Source organism: Phocoena phocoena, chromosome 20 (assembly GCF_963924675.1).
Source record: "Phocoena phocoena chromosome 20, mPhoPho1.1, whole genome shotgun sequence".
Lineage (NCBI taxonomy): Eukaryota > Metazoa > Chordata > Mammalia > Artiodactyla > Phocoenidae > Phocoena > Phocoena phocoena.
Genome location: NC_089238.1, coordinates 3,697,600 through 3,720,225, shown reverse-complemented (window position 1 = coordinate 3,720,225; position 22,626 = coordinate 3,697,600). Strand labels below are relative to the sequence as shown.

Genomic DNA, 22,626 nt, shown 5'->3' with positions numbered 1-22,626 from the left:
GAAGCACCGCCCCACACTGACCCAGGCTGCAGTCACCCCTCTATCCTTCCACCTGCTCCTTCAAGAGGCAGCCCCCGCTGCCCTGGGCTAAACCCTCCTCAAGTGCTCTAGACGTGGGCTACTCAATACCTGGACCACTGGCCCCCAGTGGCTATTTCCATGTAGAATCAATGAAAATTAAATACAGTTAAAATTTCACTTTCTCAGCCCCACTAGCTACATCTCAAGTGCCCAACAGCCACATGTGGCTACTGTACTGGACAGTCCCATCATTCCAGAAAGTTCTGTTGGACAGACCCTTTTCTTCCCTGCTCCTGGGGGTCCTGTCCTTTATAGAACCTACCTCTCCTATATCTTCCATCTCTCCTTCTGAGTCAGGGTCAGCCTGCCTGAGTTCAAATCCTGCCTGCGCAACTTTAGGGCTGCATTAGCTAAGTTACCTAAAAGTTAAGAGACAAACCAAAAAACCCTCTCTGTGCCTCAGTTTCTTCATCTGTAAAGTGGGAATAATAATACCAACCTCCTCCCGCCCATAGAGTTATTGCAAAGATTAAGGTTACATGTGGAAAGAGCTTAGAACAGCTCCTAAAAAATTCTAAGCCCTCGATAAATGTTAGCTGCTATTATTGTTGTTATATACTTTCTTCAAAATGCTGAAGTAAGCTCAAGCCCCCTCTTTAAGTCTGTATGTAGTAGCCATGAATGAGTCCCAAAAGAAACTGCTAAGTGGGAAAAAAGTGGTAGCCCAAAACCATCCAGTAAAAGTTCCTTTGTGTGTTTAAAATGTGTGTTTAATATGTGTTTTCTTAGAGCACCATGTTGACCAGCTGTTCTCAACCAGGGGCAATATCCCCCCTCCAGGGGCCATTTGGAAGCAATGCTGGTCGTCTAAATCCTGGGGGGGGGGAAGCTACTGGCATCTAGTGGGTGGAGCCTTGGGACGCTGCCGAACATCCCACAGTGCACAGGATACTCCCACCACAAAGAACGATCCAGTCCCAAATGCCAATAGCTCCGAGGTGCAGAAACGCTGCTCTGTGTGTTTGTAAGAGCCCAGCCCAGTTGGAAAGTGGATACTGCAAACTAATTTCATGGGGCTTGGATTGGACAAGGTCATCAAAAGTCAGAAAGAGAAAAACAAATACCGTATGCTAAAACATATTTATATGGAATCTAAAAAAAAAATGGTCATGAAGCACCTAGGGGCAGGACGGGAATAAAGACACAGACCTACTAGAGAATGGACTTGAGGACACGGGGAAGGGGAAGGGGAAGCTGGGACAAAGTGAGGGAGCGGCACGGACACATATACACTACCAATCGTAAAACAGATCGCTAGTGGGAAGCAGCCGCATAGCACAGGGAGATCAGCTCAGTGCTTTGTGACCACCTAGAGGGGTGGGATAGGAAGGGTGGGAGATACAAGAGGGAGGAGATATGGGGATATATGTATATGTATAGCTGATTCACTTTGTTATAAAGCAGAAACTAACACACCATTGTAAAGCAATTATACTCCAATAAAGATGTTTAAAAAAATGTCTGTGTAAAAAAAAAAAAACCTTATTAGTTAGGGTTATTTTCCTCTCTCTCTTTACAAGGAGGATATCCTTTATGTAACTAAAAATTACTTTTTCAAAAAAGAAACAAAATAGCAGGCAATGTATCCAAACCGAGCAAAGAAACCAAACTCCTTCTCTGACCCCTCCCTCTCCCCCCGGATATCCGTCCTGTCTTGCTCTCCTTTCTTTCACAGCAGACTCCCAAGTCCTCTGCACTTTTTCATCTCCTCACTCTCTCCCTCGCCTCCCCAGCCACAATCTGGCTTACGCCTGCCCAGCCCCCATGGGCAGTTCTCACTCTGGCCACCGGTCACCTCTGGCTTGCTATTAAATCCAGTGGATCTTTTTTTTTTTTTTTTTTAAATCAGACTGAGACTGCAGAGAGGGGACCTGTGCGTCCTTCCAGGGCTTCTGCAGCCCATCTCTCTCCTCCTCCTTCACTTTCTCCGGCTGCTGCCCGGCCCTGGTCCAAGTTTCTTCCCCTTTTCTTATCTCTCAATGTCACCCTTCTCAGCTGCTTCATCCCAGAACGCTGCTCTTCCCGCACTTCAGCCCAGAACCAGCTACCTCATTTGCGGGGTGCATTGCAAATGAAAATGTGGGGTCCCTTGTTCAAAATGATTAATAATGTGAAGATAGAGCAAACCGTGAAACCAAGTGCAGAGGGCCCTTCTAGGCATGGCGACCCCCAAGACTGCACAGGTCGCTTGCCCGTGCATCCGATCCTGCTTTCCTCTCTTCAGGGCATGGCCTCTAGCATCTCTTGTATACCTGTTCCTCCTCCCAGGCTCTCCAGCTTGGTGGCCACGCCACCATCCCCCGGGATCTGCCCTCTGAGGGTCCTTGGGGTAGACAGAATGCACCTCTAAAGATATCCAGGCATGAATCCCTGAAACCGATGAATATGTCGTATCATGTAGCAAAGGGACTTTGCACACAAGATTAAAGTTAGAAACCTTAAGACGGGGAGATTATCCTGGCGTGATGGTTCATTTTACTTGTCCGCTTGGCCAGGCTGTAGTACCTGTTGTTCAACCAAACACTAACCCAGGTATGGCCGGGGAGGCGTTATGTAGGTGTGACTAACATCTGTACCCAGCTGACTCTAGGTAAAGGAGACGGCCCTCGAGAATATGGGTGGGCCTCACCCAATCAGTTGAAAGGCCTTCACTGCAAAATGGGGAAGAAATTCTGCCTTAAAGACCACAGCATCAGGGACTTCCCTGGCGGTCCAGGGGTTAAGACTCTGACTTTCCAATGCAGGGGACGTGGGTTTGATCCCTGGTTGGGGAGCTAAGATCCTGCATGCTACGCGGCGGGGCTCAGAACAGCCAAACCAGAAACAAAGACCGAGGCGTCAGCTCCTAGCCTGACTGAGAGTTTCCAGTCTGCCTTATGGAATTCAGGCTTGCCAGTCCTTAGCATTGCAAACTCCCAATTCCTTGACATAAATTATGTATACTTCTGTATTAACTTGTGCTGATTACCAGGTAATATATTAATACATATCCATTACCGATGGTGATATATGTATAACGCCTGTATTTTCCAGGTGGGCCGAGCCAAATCACATGAGCCCTAAAAGCAGAGGACCTTTTCTGGCTGGAGGGAGGAGGGAGATGGGGCAGGCCTGCAAATCAGGGACACCTGAAGCATAAGAGGGGCTCAACTTACCGTTGCCAGAGGACAGACACAGGGAAAACACCAGAAGGATGCAGGCAGCCTCTTGGAGCAGACCAGCCCCCAGCTGACAGCTTAACAGGTACAAGAGTTTTTTGTTTTGTTTTTGTTTGTTTTTGTTTTTGACGAGATGAAAGCGTTTTGGGACTAGATAGAGGTGATGGTTGCACAACACTGTGAATGTACTAAATGCCGCTTTATTTTTTATTAATTAATTTATTTTTTATTTAATTAATTTATTTTTGGCTGCGTTGGGTCTTTGTTGCTGCATACGGGCTTTCTCTAGTTGCCAACTCTAGGGGCCACTCTTCGTTGAGGTGTGAGGGCTTCTCGTTGCCGTGGCTTCTCTTGTTGCGGAGCACGGGCTCTAGGCACGTGGGCTCAGTAGTTGTGGCTCGCGGACTCTAGAGCGCAGGCTCCGTATTGTGGCACACGGGCTTAGATGCTCCGCGGCATGTGGGAATCTTCCCGGACCAGGGCTCGAACCCATGGCAGGCGGAATCTTAACCACTGTGCCACCAGGGAAGTCCCCTAAATACCACTTTAAAATGAGTCATTTTATGTTATGTGAAGCTAACGTCAATAGAAAATAATTAAAACTTTTATTTTGTGGCCACGCCACGTGGCATGCAGGATCTTAGTTCCTAGACCAGGGATCGAACCTGTGCCCCCTGCAGTGGAAGCACGGAGTCTTAGCCACTGGACCGCCAGGGAAGTCCCTGGATTGTTGTCACTTTTTGTCTCTGTCCCACTCCTTTAAGATTCAGGTCAAGCCACACCTCCTTGTTATCTATGAAACTAACTCTCTCCCTCTCCGGCCCCAGCATCCCAGGCCCAGCACGCAGCGGAGCCAGCCTCGTCCCCGGGGCCTCTACCTCCCCCAGGTCAGGCCCTCTGGCACACTGGCCGCCGAGGGATCTTCCTCACACCCACATCTGACTCTTGTCGCCGCTAGGCACTGGCACTCGGTGATGTAATGACCTTTCTGTGGACGAGTAGCTCCAGGCAGGGATATTCATCCAGGGAACTCTCCAAAGCAGGGTGAGAGCCGCCCCTCCGAGGTCACATCCATCCTTTTGCGTCCATCCTTTTGCTGGTCTTGCTGCCTGACCTTGTCTGTTTTTCTCTCTCTCTTTCAAGCCCACACATACTCCCTCAACAGCTGCAATCTGGAAGAAATTATTCTTCTACACAGCCAGACTTCCCCAGTTTCAGGAAATTCCAGGCTGGCAGGGGGAGGGGCCGAGCTGGGGGCCGCCCTGTCCATCCATCCATCCCCCGCCCCGTCTGCCGTGTTCTCTGGGCGGGCGCACACCCAGTGCCAGCCTCCTCCCCTGGCCCACACTCAGCCCGGAGGGGCCTCAGCTTTTCCACCGCTACTTCCTAGTCCTTTAAATCCTAGAGGCAAACTTTTGGGGGATAAGGAAGGCTGGGAGGGGCCTACGCCTTAACCCTCTCTGCCCCAGACAGACTGAGCCGCACTGCGCGTGACTCCGCGCCCCTGTGGGCTCCTACCATGGCGCCCGAGAGCGGCTGACACTTCAGACCCCGGTGCAGGTAAAGAAGGGACTCCATGCCAGGGTCTGCCCGGGTTGGGGCTCAGACTCCTGGGTCTGAGGGGGGAGGGCTGGGGGCCTGGATCCTGGATCTGAGGGGGGAGAGGCTGGGGGCCTGGACCCCTGGGTCTGAGGGAGGAGGGGCTGGGGGCCTGGACCCCTGGGTCTGAGGGGGGAGGGGCCGGGGGCCTGGACTCCTGGGTCTGAGCGGGGAGGGCTGGGGGCCTGGATCCTGGGTCTGAGGGGGGAGGGGCCGGGGACCTGGGCTCCTGGGTCTGAGGGGGGAGGGGCCGGGGGCCTGGGCTCCTGGGTCTGAGGGGGGAGGGCTGGGGGCCTGGACTCCTGGGTCTGAGTGGGGAGGGGCCGGGGGCCTGGATCCTGGATCTGAGGGGGGAGAGGCTGGGGGCCTGGGCTCCTGGGTCTGAGGGAGGAGGGGCCGGGGGCCTGGACTCCTGAGGCTAAGGATCAAGAGAGCTAGGAGCCAGGACTCCTGGAACCTAAGAGAGAAGGAGGTGGCACTCTGGGCCCGGCCGCCTGGGTCCTGCATGCCCCTCCAGGTTCCGTATGACACTTCCTTTGCCAGGTGAGATCCCGCCCGGAGGAAGAAGGAAGAAGGCGCGGGCCTGGGACTGGGAGGCGGAGGCGGGCTCCGAACCAAGAAGACGGGGTTCCCAGCTTGAGCCGGAGCCTGAGAGTTTGCCTGCCTGGTTCAGCGGGGACCACGAGGTACGGGGCAGTGGTGGCCCAGGGTCCCCGGTCAGGTCTGGAGGGGAGCCGGACAGCCGGCCAAAGGGACGGCGGCCGCGGCTGCTGAAATCCTGGGCCGCAGCCACGTGGCCTCAGGAAGCGCGCACTGGAGCCCCGAGGGGGTCGGGGGCTCCCAATCGCGGGTCCCCCTGCGCCGTCTGGGTCCCACCCTCCTTGTTGCCTCTCCCAAAGGGCTGAGGACCAGTCGGGCTGGATCTGCAGTGGGTTGTTATTTCCTCTTGCCGGGGCTGGGGCCCGGAGAGGACAGAGGTGAGCCAGCTGTGCCCCCCACCCCTGCAGAAAGAGAGGGGGCGGGTGGAGGCGGGAGGAAGGCGGCTTAGCGAGTGCGTGCAATCACCGTGTCCCAGGGTCCCATCCTGCTCCCGCTCTCTGCCTGCTTTCAGATTGTCACAACAGCAGCCCCTCTGTACAGAGCTTGGGCCTGTGACGGCCTTTTTCCGAGTGTGACCTCATTGCATCAAGCACACAGCAAGGGAGATAGAGCCTTCTGTTCAAGGGGACACGGAGGCTCGGAGAAGTGGAGTGACTGACCCCCGAGGTCTCAGAGCTAGCGAGGAGAAGTGGTAGCTTTCAAAAACAATTTTGAACTCGTTGTTATCTAGATTGGGAAAAAGCAAAGCAAACAGACAAACACAGGCAAAGGTGTAGGAAATCCCTGGCCTTGATGTCAAAACATCATTTTCTCCGTGGGTCTGCACACCCTATCCTTTGGGGGCTGTGAGCAGTTATCACATCATCCTTTGACTCCGGAGTTCGTCTGCCTGGGTTCCAGATTCAGCCCCCAACATTTGCTACTGTGTGATCCAGGGCAAGTTAACTTCACCTCTCTGTGCCTCAGGTGCCACCCACATCTGTAAAAGGGACAAAATAACAACGGTCTCCCCTCACTGGGTTGTTCCAAGGATTAAATGAGTTCATTCATTTGTGTGAAGCACTTAGACCCCTGCCTGGCCCAGAATAAGTTCTCGGGAAATAAAATGTCAGCATCGTGCATGTAACTCTACGACAACCCCTTGCAAACAGGCATTCTGATTTCCCATTTCTCAGGAGTAAACTGAGGCTTAAGGCTGAGGAAGTTAGTTCCGGGTCCCACAGAAAGGCAATGGCAAACCTGTTGTGTCTGGTGTCAGAAACCAAGATCTTAATATGCTGCTAAGCGCTGGAAAATGTCAGTGATGTCACCTTGTAGGGTGATAGGAGGATGGGATGAGGGGCAAGGTAGGGGGTGGGCAGGGAGAAGAGGCAATAGCTGAGAGCCGTCCAGGGAGGAGCCAGTTCAAGGGACAGCAGGCAGTGGAAGCAGTAACCCTGGGCTCTGGAGTCCCACAGAGCTGGCTTTGTGACCTTGGGCAAGTCATGTACCATCTCTGAGCATCTATTTCCTTCTCTGGGACAGGGGAGAATGATCCAAAGGAGGACTCCACTGAGCATTTACTGAGCATTTGCTGTGCGCTGGCTACTGTGCTAAGACTTTCCATGGGCAACATCCCCCCAGTTCTTGCAAAGAGACTGAATTATTATATGAGCGTCATTCCGTTTTTGAGATGAGGAAGTGAGGTCAGAAAGGTTAAGTAATTTGCCCAAAGTTACACAGCAGTGGGCACAGTCAGATCCAAGTCTGGGCAGTTGGCTTTCTGAGTTCTGCTCTTTTGAACTATGAATCACTGCCCAGGGATAAGGGGTGCTGCTAGCTCTGAGACAGGATTTTTTTTTTTTTTTTAAACTGTGGATTGAGATTCATTAATGAGCAGAGGTCAGCATTAAAAAAGAAACATAGGGAGTTCTCTGGTAGTCCAGTGGTTAAGACTCCGTGCTTCCACTGCTGGGGCGGGGGGGGGGGGGGGGGGCGGTGTGGGAGTGTGGGTTCGATCCCTGGCCAGGGAACTAAGATCCTGCATAAATGCATCATGCAGGCATTTAGTTAGTTAGTTAGTTATTAAATAAATAATAAAATAGAATTGAAACTGAGTGCCTAGCATGAGATAAGAGTAGGTCTCAATTCACAAAATGTTTGTTTCCCTTATGTAGGGGGTGTGTGTGGTTGTGGGTGGGGAAGGAATGGTGACTGTGTGCCAGATTGCAATAAAATACATTTATTCATCTAGGTTGAGGTCAGGGAAGTTTGAGAAACATGACAGAGGTGGTAAATCAAGACTGGTTTTTCCAGAAGTAACTGTAAAGTGTGTGCGTGTGTGTGTGTGTATGTGTGTTTGGGTAGGGGAGAAGGCAGCTCTCAGAACATACCCATCTACAATTATTTCAAATCCTTTTGGCTTTAATTTTTCTCCACGTTATCACTGATCTTTCCCATGGTGCTGGTCCCTGAAAGGACAAGGCTGACTGCTTTGCCTGCTTCGTAGGATTTGATCTAAATTTTGTTCCACAGTTTTGTTTGGATACACATGCCCCTCCCCAACACTATCACTATCAGTTGGCTGGCACTGTTAAAAATACAGTTTTCTTTGACTGAGTATTTCCGTGTGTCCTGCAAGGAAGGTAGTGTCATTTTATCCATTTTCCAGATAGAAAACAGACAGAGAGCAATCACATAATTTATCCCAATTCATCCAGTTGGCAAAGGGTGGGGCTTCAATTCAAATGGAAAGGTTTTTTTTTTAATTGTTATTAATAACAGTGACTGTTAAAACAAAAGTACAAGGTCATCAAAGTCCCTCCCAGAAGTTCCATAGAAACAGCCAAGTTCCAGGATATGGGCAAAGGTTGGCAGGCATATCTACTTACCATCGAGTCTGATGCAGTCATGTAGCTATAGGGTACCTAGTTAACGGTTCATGAGCTGCCGGTTTGGAGTTTATGCCATTCTCGCCATGATTTAACATAGGAAAATTGGCATGATTATTATTGTCACTCTTGTTTTCCAAGAAGTAAGACTTATATGTTTTTTTCAAAACCAGATCATTCAAATTATAAAATGCTGTGCAAATATATAGATTTCCCAGGCCCACCCTAAATCTCCCAAATTACAATCCTCAGGCCAGCCCACATGATGACTTTTGTGTGTTCTAGGCAAAGCTTTCATGGAGATAATTTATATATATATATATATATATATATATATAATAATTATATTTTACGACTGCGTTGGTATAAAGGCAAACATAATCCAGACGTTTTAAAATAAAACACGGCAGCCCCGTCTGGGAAGGGGCTTCTGTACACCATGTGTTGAGGGGGAGGGTCTCATCTGTGCTCCCCGGGGTTTTGTGGGCTCTGCAGGCCCCAAAGGTGGCGGGGCTGGAGAGGAAAACCTGGGCCTGTGTCCCTGCCCTGCGGGAGCTGGGGACCAGTGGCCTCAATAAAGGACGAGAGGTTCAAAAAAATAATAATAAAACGTTTAAACATGTGTGCGGGCCTCTAGAAATGTGGCGGGCCCTGGGCACTGTGTCTGTTCCACCTAAAGGACAGAGTCCGCCCTGTCTTCATGGTGGATGGCCCTGTGTTTAAGCTGGAGTTTCTGTCAAGTTTGGGAAGCAGTCCAAAAGGCTTGGTGAAGCATGTTGCTTGTTCTCTGACCTGTAAAAGCTCAAACGTTAGTTCTTAGTGGAATTAACATATGGGCAGACCTAAGTTTGAGTCTGAGATTTGAATCAAGCAGCTGTAACCTCGGACCTCTGGGAACCTGTTTCCCCACTTGTAAAATGGGAGTGATCCCACCACCATCATCCTGTACTTATGGCGAGCATCCTCTGAACGGCGTGCTACGCCCAGGGCTGGAAACACGGAAGGCCTCGGTAGCGTCCTACCGGGGGAGGCCGTGCTAACCCGTCCCTATCCCGCAGATGCCGGTCCTGAAGCAGCTGGGCCCCGCGCAGCCCAAGAAGCGGCCGGAGCGCGGCGCTCTGTCCATCTCCGCGCCGCTCGGCGACTTCCGGCACACTCTGCACGTGGGGCGCGGCGGCGACGCCTTCGGAGACACTTCGTTCCTGAGTCGCCACGGCGGCGGGCCGCCCCCTGAGCCCCGGCCGCCGCCCGCGGGGGCCCCGCGCTCCGCGCCGCCGCCCGCTGTGCCGCAGCCCCCGCCGCCCACCCTCCGCGCGCCAGCACCCGCCGACCCGCTGCTGTCCTTCCACCTGGATTTGGGCCCCTCCATGCTGGACGCAGTGCTGGGCGTCATGGACGCGGAACGCCCGGGCGCCGCCGCCGCCAAGCCCGACGTGGACCCCGGCCCCGGGGCGCAGCACCCTAGGGCCCGTTGCCTCCCCAATGCGGACCTCGAGCTGGACGACGTCATCGGCCTGTAGGCACCCCCATTCCCTGCGCCCTTACCGTCCAGCTCCCCACTTTATACATAAACCGACAAGGTCTGTGCCCCGGGTTTTGTCTGTTTACTTTGCATGTGGGAAGGGGGGACGGGGAGGGGTGATGGGGTCCTGGCGCCTTTAAGAGCTAGGTGTGTCACGTGGGGTTCCGGTCCCAGCCAGGTGGGTGGAGGTCTCAGGATTAACCCGGTGTAATGGGATGCGGCCCCTTTAAGAGAGCCAGGGGCGTGGCTGGGCGGTGCCCCTCCCAGGGGCGGGGTTCCGAAGTGGCCGCTCCCACAGCCTGGTTTTTTCAGCAGTGTTGGCTGCGCGGCGCCGCCGCCGCCGCCGCCAGCCGGACGCGGTCCCGGGCCCGGCCTGCCTCGCTGCCTCGGGCCGGCCGACGGCTGTGACCCCGTGAGCTCCGCGTCTCAGGTGGACCCAGCCCAGGCGAGCTGTCCTTTACCCCGGGAGCGGCCGCACAGGAAAAGTGGCCGGGAAGAGGCGTGGTCCCCGTAGAAAAGGGACGCCCCAAAGTTGTGTCATCCTGAGGGCGACAGTTGCGTCCCAAATCCGGGCTACGAAGTTCGTTCTGAGCCTACAGGCGTCCGGTTGTCCCGCGGAGGGCGCGGCCCAACAAGTGCCCGGAGGGGCGTGACAGCACATGCAAATCATTAGGCGTGCGGGGTGTACGAGCCCAGCTCGTCGGGGGCCAAGAGAGCGCGGGGCCGCATCGTTAAAGCACTGGACTAGGGACGGGGCCAGCTTCTCTAAGGAGCAAGAGTGGCGGGGCCGCACTTGTAAATCATTAGGTAGCGGAGCCAAGCTCGCTAAGGGGCCAGAAGAGGCGGGGCCGCACCTGTAAGGTATTTGGATTGTGGGGGCGGGGCCGCATATGTAAATTATTGGGTTGGGGCCGGAGCCACAGATAAAAACCGCTTGGCTGCGAGGGTCAGGCGCCCCCAGGGCACCGCGGAGGGTCGTCCCACGCGCGAGGTGCTTTCCAGGTCGGGGCGGGGCCTGAGCCTCGCCCGTGACGTCACAGCGGTGCCTGGCGCCCGTGCCGGCAGGACTGACCCAGGTGCGGAACGGCCTGAGCGGGGCGAGCGCGCCAGCCGCACCCCACTCCCATGGCGGCGGCCGGAGGGACGGAGCCGCCCGTGGGGGCCCCCAGCGCGGAACCCGCGCCGCCGCCGGCCTGCCGCTTCTTCTTGGAGGGCCGCTGCCGCTTCGGTGCCCGCTGCCGCCAGCCCCACCCCGGGGCGCCGGCGCCGCCGCAGCCTAGAGGCGAGCCCGAAGCAGAGGCCAAAGCCAAGAAGCCGCCGCTGCGCACGGCTGCGGCTGTCATCCAGCGCATCCGCTGGGACCCGCGCCTCGACCCGGCCGACTTCTCCGTGGGCTACGTCGACCGCTTCCTGGGCGCGCGCGAGAAGCCCTTCCTTTCCTTCTGCTGGGACGAGCCTCTGGCGGCGCTCGGGCCGGGCGTTCTGGCCGTGCCGCAGCACCGGGTGCGCTACTTCCGCTTCCGCGGCCGTCTGGTGTGGGACCGCGCCTCGCGTACGGACCTCGTCTTCGGCTCGGGCTTGGCTGCGGGCCGCGGGTCCACCATCCTGGACGCGCTCGACGGCGGGGACGCGCACGGTGTCGGAGAGGAGGGCGACGGCGAGGACGCGCACCAGACCGGGCATGCGAGCGACGGCGAGCACGTGCACGGAGCCGGAGGTGAGAGCGACGGCGTGGACGCGCACGGGACCGGGGGCGCGCACGACGGCGGAGACAGGGGCGGGGACGTGCATGGGACCGGGACCGGGGACGAGTGTGACGGCGAGGACGCGTACGGGGCCGGAGGTGCGCTCAGCGGTGGGGACACGGCCGGGGCCGGAGGCGCACAGGACGGTGTAGCTGCGACCCGTCTTGGCACCGGTGCGGGAGGGAGCGTACAGCCAGCTTGGACGGGACTCCGAGCCACCTTGGCCCCGGATGGCGGAGGCCCCGAAGCTGGGCGCCTGGCGTTGGCAGGGACGTTATCGAGGACCCAGGAGCGGGAGTTGGGCGGCCCTGGAGGCCAAGGTTCCCCGTGGATGCAGCCAAGAAGGGCGCTGAAGCTAGCTGCCGCCAGGGACCTGGAGCCCCTGGGTGGGAAGCTGCCGGCTGTGGTAGCCCCGGGAAGGCCCTCGGAAGGCCTCTCTGAGACGGAAGTGGAGTGGGGTCCCGGGGTCTGGCCCGTGGACGGTGGAGCAGCCGGGGCCGTGGGCCCTCGCCGGCCCCGCCCCACGCACTTCGTGGCCCTCATGGTGACAGAGGCTGAGCTGCAGGCCGGGGTGGCTAAGGTCCAAGAAGAACTGGTACGAAATGCACCAGCTTGCGCGGCGTTCACAGTGCCTGCTCAGGCCCTGCACCTGACAGTGGCCCTGCTGAGGCTGGCGGGCCCCGGGGAGATGGCAGCTGCGGTCGAGGCACTCAGAGGCGTGCTCTCGGACCCCGGGCTTCAGGTTCCTCAGAGGCTGAGGTTTAGGCGCCTGGTGTCCCTGGGCTCTCGTGTGCTCTGTGCTCCCCCCGACCCCCCTTTGGAGGACATGGCTCAAGTGCTCAGCCAGAGGCTGGAGGCCGAGGGGCTGAGAGTGCTGCAGCCCTGCAGGGGGCTACACCCCCACCTCACCCTGGCCAAGGTGCCCCAGGGTTCCCAAGTCGGCCTCCCCAAGCCTGGGTTCAGCCCAAGGCAGGAGCTGGGGAGCCAGCCTCTGGGGAAACTCTGGCTGTGCCGCGTGGGGAGGTCAGGGGGCACCTACCAGGCCGTGGCAGAGATCCCCCTGGTATCTCAACGCCAAAAGAAATAAAGGCCAGGACCCAGACACCCAGAGGCAATCCAGCCCGGGGCAGAAGGACAAAGCGTGCACGCGTGTTCTCTCTCTCTCTTTAATTTTGGTTTCTCTCAAGCTTCCAAATGGTGCTCAGTGCTCCAAGGAAAGAATGAAGGAAGGAAAGGGGAGGGGGAGAGGAGGGGGAGGGGAGGCAAAGGAGGAACATCTGGAAAAAAAAGCAGCCTGACAGTCCAGCTGTTTGCAAACTCATTGCACATCCTCCAGTTACATGGCAGAAGAGGGAGGGAGGACGGAAAAGAAAAGGGGAGGAAGAAAAAATAACTTAAATAAACACACACAAAAAGAAAAGAGAAGGAAACATGACGTGAGCTGGTGATCCATGAGGCGGGGAGGGAGGGTAACCGTTTTACCTGTGCTGAACCAAGGGAGAGCGGGAGCAGGAGGCGGCGGGAGGGAAAAGGGGGAAAAACCAGAAGAAACATTGGGGTGGAGAGGGGAAGGGACACGGAGACAACTTAATACAACTGCAGACGAGGCAGCCCGGCCGGCGAGGTCCCGCGATGGCCTCCGGAGTCCTCAGTGCAGGCTGGCAGTGTGGATCTGGCGGTGGCGAGGCGTTGGCGTTTCTGGGGTCGGGGGCCACGGGCAGGGCACAGTCTACGCGGCTCCCCTCGCCCCAAACACTGAGGCCCCGGAGGGCTGGGCAACAAGAGTCTGTGGTGAGGCAGATGAGGCGGCGGGCAGCGGGCTGGTGTGCTGGTGCCCCTGCCGCAGGCGGGCACGGGCGGAGCGGCCTGTCTTCTTCCACTGGCCCCCCTGGCATGGGATGGGCCAGGGTGCCGGGTCGCTACCGGAGTACAAGCTCGAGAGAGAGAGAGAAAAAACACTGAGACAGCATTAGTGGAGGTGCAAGGTGGACACAGACGACCCTACAGACTATGCCCCCAACCCTCCGCTGTCCCCCCTCCCCCAATCCCATCCCTCAGAGGCAAAAATAAAAATGTAGAAAAATCTCTGTACAGACTCCCCGGTGGGAAATGGGGGCCGGGCTGGTGGCTCTTCCTGGAGCCCACTCCCCGCAAATTAATTTACAACCCAAGTCCACGGCTCAAAAACAAAACCCGCCGAGGCGGCGCTGGGGGGCTGCAGCCCTGCCCCCCACCCCCGGCGGTGCTGGTGCTCAGAAGGCCGGCAGCTGCGCCAGGCTGAGGCGGCAGTCGACGCTGGAGTTGTCCGGGCCCGTGTAGGCCAGGCCCAGGGGCTCCAGGAAGGCCCGGCAGGCGGCCTCACCCTCGAAGGCCAGCTCGGCCTGCAGGTAGGAGACTGGCAGCGCAGGGCGGAAGCTACGGAGACAAGAGGAGAACGCGATGAGGCGGGCGGCGGGCACGGGGGGGCCCCACGAGCAAGAAGTGGGCGCCCCCTTTGGGGCACCCAAAGGTTTCCTCAGCATGTCACCTGCTGGCCCCTCCCCAGCCCCGGCCTCCCCCCTCAGGGGCTCGGGGGGGCCCGGGGTGGGGGGGGCCCCAACCCCTCGCTGTGCCCCCCCCTCCCCCTCACTTACCTGTGTGGGGACGGGAGGAGAGGGGACAGGAGGGAAGGGCCCAGCTGGCTCCTCTGCTGGCCGGGGCCTGAGCAGCCCCTCAGGAGAGGGCCCACGTGGCCCGGGGCAGGGGCCAGGCGCAGGGAGCCCCGCCCCTCCCGCTTGCCCTGAGCTGGGTCCGAGTGCTAAGAGAGGAGGCTTGGCCTGTGCTCTTCTAAGTACCGCCCCGTGAGCTCGCTGAGCTCCCTCCCAGCAGCTGTCACCCCTACCCTTTACAGACACACACCGAGGACAGCGCAGCGGCAGAGCCACTTGGCCACTGTCACCTAGGACGTAAGTAAGTGGCAGAAAACGCTCAAACCAGTCCTGCCTGAAGCCCCCACTTCCTCACAGCCCTGGAAGTCCATGGGGGGTGGGGCACAGGACAGCCTGCTGCCCCCCAACACGGGGCTCGCCCCGGCCCAGCGAGCCAGAGAGAAGCCGCGCCACCCTCCGGAGCAGGGGGACACAAGACCGTGAGGCCAACGACAGGCCAGAGCCCTCCCACTGGCCAAGCACACACAGGCTGAGGCAGAAACAGGAAGTGCTGAGGAGGAGACAGTAGCCTGCCCGGCTACAGCCCGGGGGCGGCGCAGAAGCCCGAAAACTGCAGGAGGAAGAGCCTGTGCGGCCGCGGAGAACACACCCGGGAGCCCAGGGTCCTTCAGGTACACGGCCTCCTCATGACCTCCTGGCTTTGAGAGCGGGTCCCGCGGCCCCGCCTCCTCTCTCTTCCCACGGCCCCTGCCCCGGCCCGCACCTTGCCCTCATGTCGGCTTGACCCAAACTGGATCCTAGGAGTCTCCTAACCTGCAGGGTAAGTATCCCTCCCCAGCTGCAAACCACCCCCACGGCTCCCAACAAACTGACGTGGCACCCAAGGCCCCACGTCCTCTGACCAGGGCTTCCCAGCCTCAGCAAGACTGACACTGCGGCCAGGCGACCCAGCTGGGGGTGCCCTGTGCACTGCAGGGCACTGAGCAGCACCCCTGGCCTCCACCAGCGGAGGCCAGGAGGACCCCGGTTGTGACAACCAAGAGGTGTCCTGCCGTCGCCGCGGGGTGTCTCCCGCCTGACTGAGCACGTGAGCACAGGCCACGCTCTTTGGGTCCCGTCCTAGCTTGCCCTGCCTCACACCTGGTCCCTGAGCACGCCTGGGCTCTCAAAACAGCGCGAGTGGGAGCGGGGCCTTGTCCCTGAGACCGCGGCTACCAAGGGCAGGGCTGCCTTCGCTGGGCGTCCCCACAGAGCGGGAGCTCAGCCACAGGAGCGCTGAAGAAGGTGGGCAGAGGCCTTGGAGGAAGGGGAGCCCGGAGCAAGGAGAAGACCAAGTGGGGTCCAGAGTGATGCGAACAGAAGGCAAAGAGAGGCAAAGGGGCAGGGGAGCCCGGAGCCGTGAGAGACAGGACCACGGAGGAGGGCCCGCCGTGCGTGTGTTGGAAGGTGGAGGGACCAGCGGGGAGGGCCGAGTGTGGAGAGGAGAGAAGGGGAGAGACGACCAGGAACCGAGGGAGGGAGACCAGGGGAGTCAGAGGTGCGGACGGGGGGATGAGGGCGGCGGTGAGGCCGCAGAGCAGAGGGCCAGGGGGAGAGCTCAGCTTCACATACGTTTTGATCATTGCCTTGAGGGCGGCCTTGCGCTCCCGGTCTGCAAACTTGTCCACGAGGTAGCCAGACATACAGGGCGCGTGCGAGTAGAGCCGAAAGAAGCGGTGGTAGTTGCCCAGGGCCCAGGCTGCCCTGAGCGCCAAGGCGTGGGCCACACAGGGGTCCGCCTTCAGCTCCCGCGTCAGGTACGCCAGCTCCGTGGTGATGTCTGCGGCCGGAGACGAGGAGGTGAGCAGGGCCGGGACCTGGGGGCCCGCGGCCGCCCCGCTCTGCGGGGCTGCGCCTCACCTCCTGAGTTCTTGGTGAAGATGTAGTAGAGGATCCGGTAGGCAGTGAACTCGCCCACGTTGCCTGGCAGGTTCTCAGCATACAGTGACTTGAGCTGCGTCTGGCACTGGTTGAACTCTTCGTGGTCACCCTGGAGGGCATGGAGGGAGGAGCAGAGTGAGGCCAGGACGGGGGTGGGGGGAGCCGAGGGAGTCCTGTCAGCCCCTCACCTTCTCCAAGGCGATGCGGGCGTGGGTCTCGTACACCTCCACCGTGAACTCGGTGCGCACACCTTGCACCTGGGCAGCGGGAGAGCAGATGTCACACCGGAGCAGGGCGGGGCCAGCAGTGTGGCCCCCTCCCCGGCCCCCGCCTCACCGTCAGGTCCTGCCGGATGGACTTCATCTGCTCGCAGGCGAAGGCGTAGTCCTGCTTCTCCTTCCAGTGGGACTTGACCATGCACAGCGACTTCTTCAAAACCTGGGAAGGAGGTGAATTGTGGCTCAGCGTGACCTGAGCAGGGAGAGCAAGGATGTGCTAAAACCTGCCACAGTTCCACAAACTCGGGGTCCTAAAGCAGAGGCTGCAACATTAAACCCACCCAGTGGCTTGATCCCGACATCCCGCCATTAAAGGGGGTAGAACCTAAAAGAGTAGAAGCGTGCACACGGGCCGCGCATGCGCCCCGGGAGGACAGTCAGCCCCGCTCTCAGCTCGGGCCTCGGGACGTTGGGACACGGATGGCCCAGTGTCTCACAGGCACTGGCCGGGGACATCGGCTTCCTTCTCCTGGTCTCCTAAGCAGGAGGCGGAGGCTCAGAGGCCGGCCCAGCCTTCCGACGAGGCCACAGGCTCTGGACTCGGCTCCGAAAGCACAAGCTCTGGGTCCAGTTCACCTCTCGGTGCCTCAGGCCTCCAGGGCCCGGTCAGCCACAGGCCCCCTGTGCACAGGCAGGTCCGGGTCTTCCCCGAGCCAGACCCCTGCCCACCCCACCACCTCCTCCCATGTTGCCTGTGCCATCCTCGCAGCGCTGGCCTCACAGGGAGGACCCGCCCTCGCTGCCAGGGGGCACTTACCGCCACGGGGCGCACAGTGGACGGGTCGGGGGCGCAGGTGAGACGCAAGTAGTGCTTGGTGATGTCAGGGCAGGTGCCCACGATCTGCAGCTCGTGCCAGTCGGGGTCGGCCCCGCCGCTCTCCAGGCTGCTCACCTGCAGCACCAGGGGCTCCAGGCGCAGGCGACGGGAATGTCCGTGCTGGAAGCGCGCCGCCCGCTTCTGCTTCTTCAGCTCGCGCTCGGGATCCTCACACTCCAGGGCCGCCATCTTCTTGCGGCTGCGCTTGGTGGGGGCTAGGTCGTGCCTGGGGAGGGAGAGAGGGAGGAGGGGGCCCTGAAGGGGCGGGCGTGGCACCACCCCCTGCCTCTCCACCACTGCCCAGACACAGCCCTCCCCCTCCCAGGAGCCCCCAACCAGCCCCTCCTCCCCGGCCCCCAAAGCCTCACCTCTTCCCACGCTGCGCCCTGCCTCGGCCCCGGTCCATGTGGGCCCCCCGGCCTCCCCGGCCCTTGGGGGGTGGGTTCCTGCGACCCACAGGGTGACACTCGTTCCCTGAGTAGGAGCTGTCGGAATCCGAGTGCGAGTCACTGCGCAGAGGAGCACAAAGGTGAGGCCTGAAACGTCTCCTCCCCCCGCCCCCGGCCCCGCCACCCAGCAGCCTCGCACCTGCGGCGGAAATGGCGGGTCGGGGAGCGGGAGGAGGAGCGGGAGCGCGAGTCGGTGCTGGAGGAGGAGCTGTGGTCCTTCATGAAGACATTGCGGTTGCCGAACTTGGCGAAGCTGCTGCCCCGGGCTCGGCCAGCACCCCCAGCCCCGGGCGTCCCTCGCTGGGACTGGGCACCCCCGCCCCTGGTCGCTGAGCCTGCCCCCCGGGGAGGGTGGAGGCTGCTAGGGGCCTCCCACCGCTTCTTCTTGGGGCTCTCAGCCACAGGCTCCCGAGTCAGCCTGGGGATATAGCAGGGGAGGGCATCACCACCCAGCGCCCCGACATCCCCGACGCCTGCCACCCGCCCCTAGACACACGAGCTCAGAAGGGCACTTACCCAGGCAACGCGACTAACACGACGCTCAGGTGGGAGACAATCCCAAGGTTTTGTTTGTCTAGAGGCTGCTGGCAGCCGCTGAGTAGCACACCTCCCGCCTCCACGCTCTCACCCCCGGGACTCCAACCCCGGCAGCTCCTGGGCCTCGGCCCTACCCTGGCAGCCTCCCGCCCCCAGGACCCCATTCTCTTGCTCCTTCTCTTCAGGGCCCCGGGCACCTAGGATAGCAGGTCTCCAACTGCAGCACCAGGCACCTCCCGAGCGCCCCCCGGCCCCACGCACCCCGGCAGGGGCTCCCGGCTCCAGTCGATGGTGTAGGCCGAGCCGTCCTGGAGCCTCGCCTGCAGCACCTCCTTGAGCAGCTTCTCCGTCCGGTCCTTGTCCTCCTCCGACTCGCAGGCGGTGAAGCAGCGCTCCACGTACTCCTTCATGTCCTGTGGCCAGTCGTCGGGCTTACCGGACAGGTTCCCCCTGGCGGAGGGAGGACAGGTGCAGACACTCGGTTGGGGAGTGGTACCCCACGACCCAGGTGGGACCGTCATCACCGCCCCTCCCGGGCGGGCGCTCAGGGCGAGCCCGTGGGGCAGGGGGGCTCTGCTTTCTAAGGAGCAGGCCGTGCCAGTGGGCCGCACGCAGATGCTGAGCACTGTGCCCAGGGGCTGGGGCTGGGGCTGCGGCCGGGCGAGGGGGCGGCCGTCACCTGTGGTTCTGGGCCTTCTCGGGGTTGGGCTGGGGACCGAAGCTGCCGTGCTGGCCCTCCGTGGTGGAGCCAAAGCTCTGGCTTGTGACAGCGAAAGGCCGTTTCTGAATGTTGAACTTGAGCCCACCAGTCCCAGGGGCCGCTGTGAGGGCAGCAAAAGCTGGGGTGAGGCCTCCCCCGCCTACGTGGGCGGCCCCGCCCCCACCCCCGGGGCAGGAGCCCTGAGCTCCAGAGAAGGGCGCCCATTCCGAGCGGCCCCACGCACCGCCCCGGGAGGTCCCAAGAGCGAAGCACGGTCCAAGCACCCCACGTGCCTCGCGCCAGGAGTCCTGTAACGCCCCCTCCCCTCCACGGCCCAAGGCCACTCACGCTTCATGCGGTTCCACAGCTGCTGGCCCTTCTTGGGCTTGGCGGGCTCGCTGTAGCCATGCTGCCCGTAGGCCTGGCCCGAGGCAGATCCGGCCTGGCTGTGCTGCGTGGCAGGCGCTGTTCCAGGCTGTGGACCGCTGCTCAAAGGGTGAGCCCCACGCGGGGGGTTGGAGGGCTGAGGGGGCTGGGCTGCTGGCAGCTGCTGAGGGGGCGCCTGGTAGGACAGGCCTTCATCCATACCCGGGACCGGGGGCTGTGGGCGGAGCGGCCGCTGAGGCAGGAGTGGGTACCCCGGGCTGGCCCTCGCACGGGGTCCTCGGCCACCTCAGCTCTCAACTCCGTGGCCGGACACTCCCCCGCCTCGCCACCCGCACCCGCAGAGCGCCTCTCGAGGCGGGGGCTTCGGCGACTCCCACGGCCCAGCAGCCCAGGCACCGCGCTGCTCTCGCACGCTCCCACTGCTGAGCAGCGGCGGCTGGCATTTAAAACACCGGCGTCCGCCCCCGACGGCACCCCCGCCCCGGCGGTCACTGTCTGAGCACATGTCACGTGCCCGTCAAGACACACGTGTGGCACACGCTTGCGGGAGCCCGGTGATAAAGCCGGGATCCTTCCCCCCCCACACCACCGCCGGACGGCACCGCCTGAGGCGCAGAGAGAGCGCGACTTGTAGTTTGGCCACCCAGGTCTGCCCACCTCCCCGGCACGAGCTCCACCGCACCTCCCAGCTGCACGTGAAGTGCAAGGCTAGAGCGCGTGTGCGTGCGTGAGAGAGAGACACTGTATGCACGTGGGCGTGTGCTGAGGGGAAAGCACAGGAGAAGGCTGCCACGCCACAAAGTGCTCCCACTGTCACCCCAACACCTCAGCCCCCTGGCCGTGCTCAAGCCCTACACCCACCCTGGTTTCAGAAACTACGCTTTGCCTTCCTCGTTCTCAGATCAGGAACTGCTGGGCAGGAGCAGCTTAAAGAACGCAGGCGTCCCCGCTGCCGGCCCGCCACACCCCGTGCGTGGACGTGCGCCGGGGCGGGTAGGGCGTTACCTGGGTCAGAGTCCCTTGGTGCTGCGCTGCGGACGGCTGCTGCGGTGCAGGTGCAGCGGGGGCGTAGGAGCTGGCCATCCCGTACTGGGAGGGGGAGCCATAGCTCTGGTACATGCTCTGGCGAGGGCACAAGAGGGAAGGATTGGCAGCGGCCGATTCCTTCCCTGGAGGCCTGGAGGCCTGGAGCCGGCCCTCTCTCCCAGCTGCGCAGTCTGCGATCCTTCACTGATCTCTCACCCTCCCTCTCTCCACCGCACAGAAGCGCCCAAGTCCCTCACGCTGAAAAATTACCAAATAGAATGACCACCTCCACGTGCCCCACATTCCACTCTCTTCAACAACTATTTACTGAGTACCAACCCGTCTAAACACTATAGTACAATAAAAGTAAAGACAAAATGAACTTTGCACTCAAAATACATGCCACAGTAGACACCCGACACAGCCAGCAGTAAACAAAAAAAAAAAGCCAAGCAGAGAAGCCGAGCGGCAGAGTGAGCAGTGGGAATGCCTCTCCAAGTAAAGCCTGTCCCAGGAAGCGCACTCTGAAGGCGCTCTCGGGCAGCCCTCTGCTAGGCGAGGGCACGGCGAGTGTCAGCACGCAAGGGAAGGGCTGAGGCGGGAGTGGACTCAGTGTGCGCTGAGGGGGAGGAGTCTCTGCGGCAACGTGGGCACAGGGAGGGCAGCGTGGGTGGCCACCGAAGGACCTGGGCGTTTACCTTGTGGACCATGAGCTCAGGGAGGGTTCTCCAGCAGCTGTCACTGCTGTGGTCAATCCACCCACCGCCCCCGGACCCTGCCCGACTGATCCCACCTCCGCCCCTCCACCGCCTGCCCCTGCCGGGCCGGGTGGGCACTCACCACAGGGTAGTAGTAGCTGTACGGATAGGCATAGTTGTACTGCTGGTACCACTGGTAGTACTGCTGCTGCTGCAGAGCCGAGGCTTCTGCCTGTGACACGTACTGTGAGGGGAGAGAACCACATGCCGTCAGTGCCGGAAGCAGGAGCCCAGGGCCCCACCAGGGCGGGTCTGTTTACTGGTGGTTGACTGCCAAGGGACAGAACTGGGAGCACATCTCTCCACAGAAAGCCCCCACCTCTACCACCGGACACGAGCACCCCTCCCTCCTCAGGCTAGATTCCCAGGGACGACGACCACATGGTGCCCCAGACTCACTACTCAAGGGCTCCCGGGATGTCCTCAGAGCACCCTGCCCTGGTGATACGAGAAGACACCAAGCGTGTGCGTGTGCCCCACGCCCGCGCAGGGGACGCAGGTCCCCCAGGGACGCTGCTCACCTGTGCACTGGCCACGGGCCCGCTGCTGCTGGCCTTGGCAGAGCTGCCGGCAGCTCCCGCTTTGCTGATGCTGGCCAGGGCCTGGCGGGCCTTCTCCCACTCGGGGTTCTCGTGCATGGGGGTCTCCATGCCACTCTCTCTGCCTGCCCCGGCCACCATGCTGTACTGAGAGGACCTGCAGAAAGGGGACATCGAGTCAGCCCATTCTCCCACTGCAGACGGTGGGCAGGACGGAAGCAGGCAAACCCCAGGGCTTGAATCCCAGAGCCTCAATTTCCTAGTCTGTGACACACTGACAGCCAGTTTCTGCGTCACAGTCTTCAGTGAGCGACAGATGCGATCACCTACCTAAGGTACTTTTGCAGATGCCTGCTACATACGGACGTTAAAACTCAAGCCAAAGGATTACCAGTAGTCACGAGACTTAAAACAAGACCTGGTGCCTAACAGATCTAAATGCTTTATGAAACCACAAATTCTGTCTGATACCACCTCGGTCAGAAAGTCATCACACTGTTTTGGAAAAAACGAGGAATTAAAAAAATAAGTGAGTATTAAGCGTTGGAGGCTGCCTCTTAATCACAGCCCACGGACTGAATGATCACACTTCCGTGAAACAAGCACTGCACTGTGAAAGGTGAACGCTCAAAGGAGTGCCTCGGCCCCACCCCCACCCCAGGGGCTGTGCTACCATGTCCCCCATGCTGTGTGAGGGCCCATCCGGAAGACAACACTGCGTCGTGCTTCCTCTTGCCCTCCCCTCCAACCCGTCCCTCTGCCTCACTGACCAATCCGTGCTACGCTGATCCCCCACGTTGGCCGCCATCTGGACCCTGGGGTGTACGGGGTGGGCCTCGGGAGCCAGACTGCTTTTTCACTGTCTGCAAGAAAAAGAATGAATTAGGGAGACTCCAGGAGGAGCAAGAGACAGGTCAACACATAGGGAAGAGAAGCAAATGGGCTCACGAGAAGCCGACAGAAAAGGGATTCTGAGAAAGGAGGAGACAAGG

At 60.0% G+C, this 22,626-nt stretch overlaps 4 protein-coding genes across 4 annotated transcripts in view; 2 read left to right on the top strand and 2 right to left on the bottom strand.

Annotated features, from left to right (window-relative positions):
* NLRP12 (NLR family pyrin domain containing 12) overlaps positions 1-22,626 on the bottom strand; it is a 726,895-nt gene that overhangs the window by 538,857 nt on the left and 165,412 nt on the right.
* Positions 4,567-9,896, top strand: CDC42EP5 (CDC42 effector protein 5). Its single transcript, XM_065899689.1, has 3 exons — positions 4,567-4,799; positions 5,382-5,524; positions 9,367-9,896. The coding sequence occupies exon 3, from the start codon at positions 9,367-9,369 to the stop codon at positions 9,826-9,828; it is 462 nt and encodes a 153-aa protein (XP_065755761.1). The 5' UTR covers positions 4,567-4,799; positions 5,382-5,524; the 3' UTR covers positions 9,829-9,896.
* On the top strand, positions 10,956-12,662 carry LENG9 (leukocyte receptor cluster member 9). Its single transcript, XM_065898962.1, has one exon. It carries the CDS (start codon positions 10,956-10,958, stop codon positions 12,660-12,662), a length of 1,707 nt encoding a protein of 568 aa, XP_065755034.1.
* LENG8 (leukocyte receptor cluster member 8) lies at positions 13,828-22,442 on the bottom strand. The gene is made up of 15 exons (XM_065899632.1): positions 22,405-22,442; positions 21,617-21,791; positions 21,178-21,279; positions 20,317-20,433; positions 19,273-19,525; positions 18,904-19,045; positions 18,486-18,701; positions 17,827-18,105; positions 17,607-17,747; positions 17,179-17,464; positions 16,480-16,581; positions 16,332-16,400; positions 16,123-16,252; positions 15,835-16,042; positions 13,828-13,990 (listed from the first exon to the last, which is right to left on the bottom strand). Exons 1-15 carry the CDS (start codon positions 22,440-22,442, stop codon positions 13,828-13,830), a joined length of 2,421 nt encoding a protein of 806 aa, XP_065755704.1.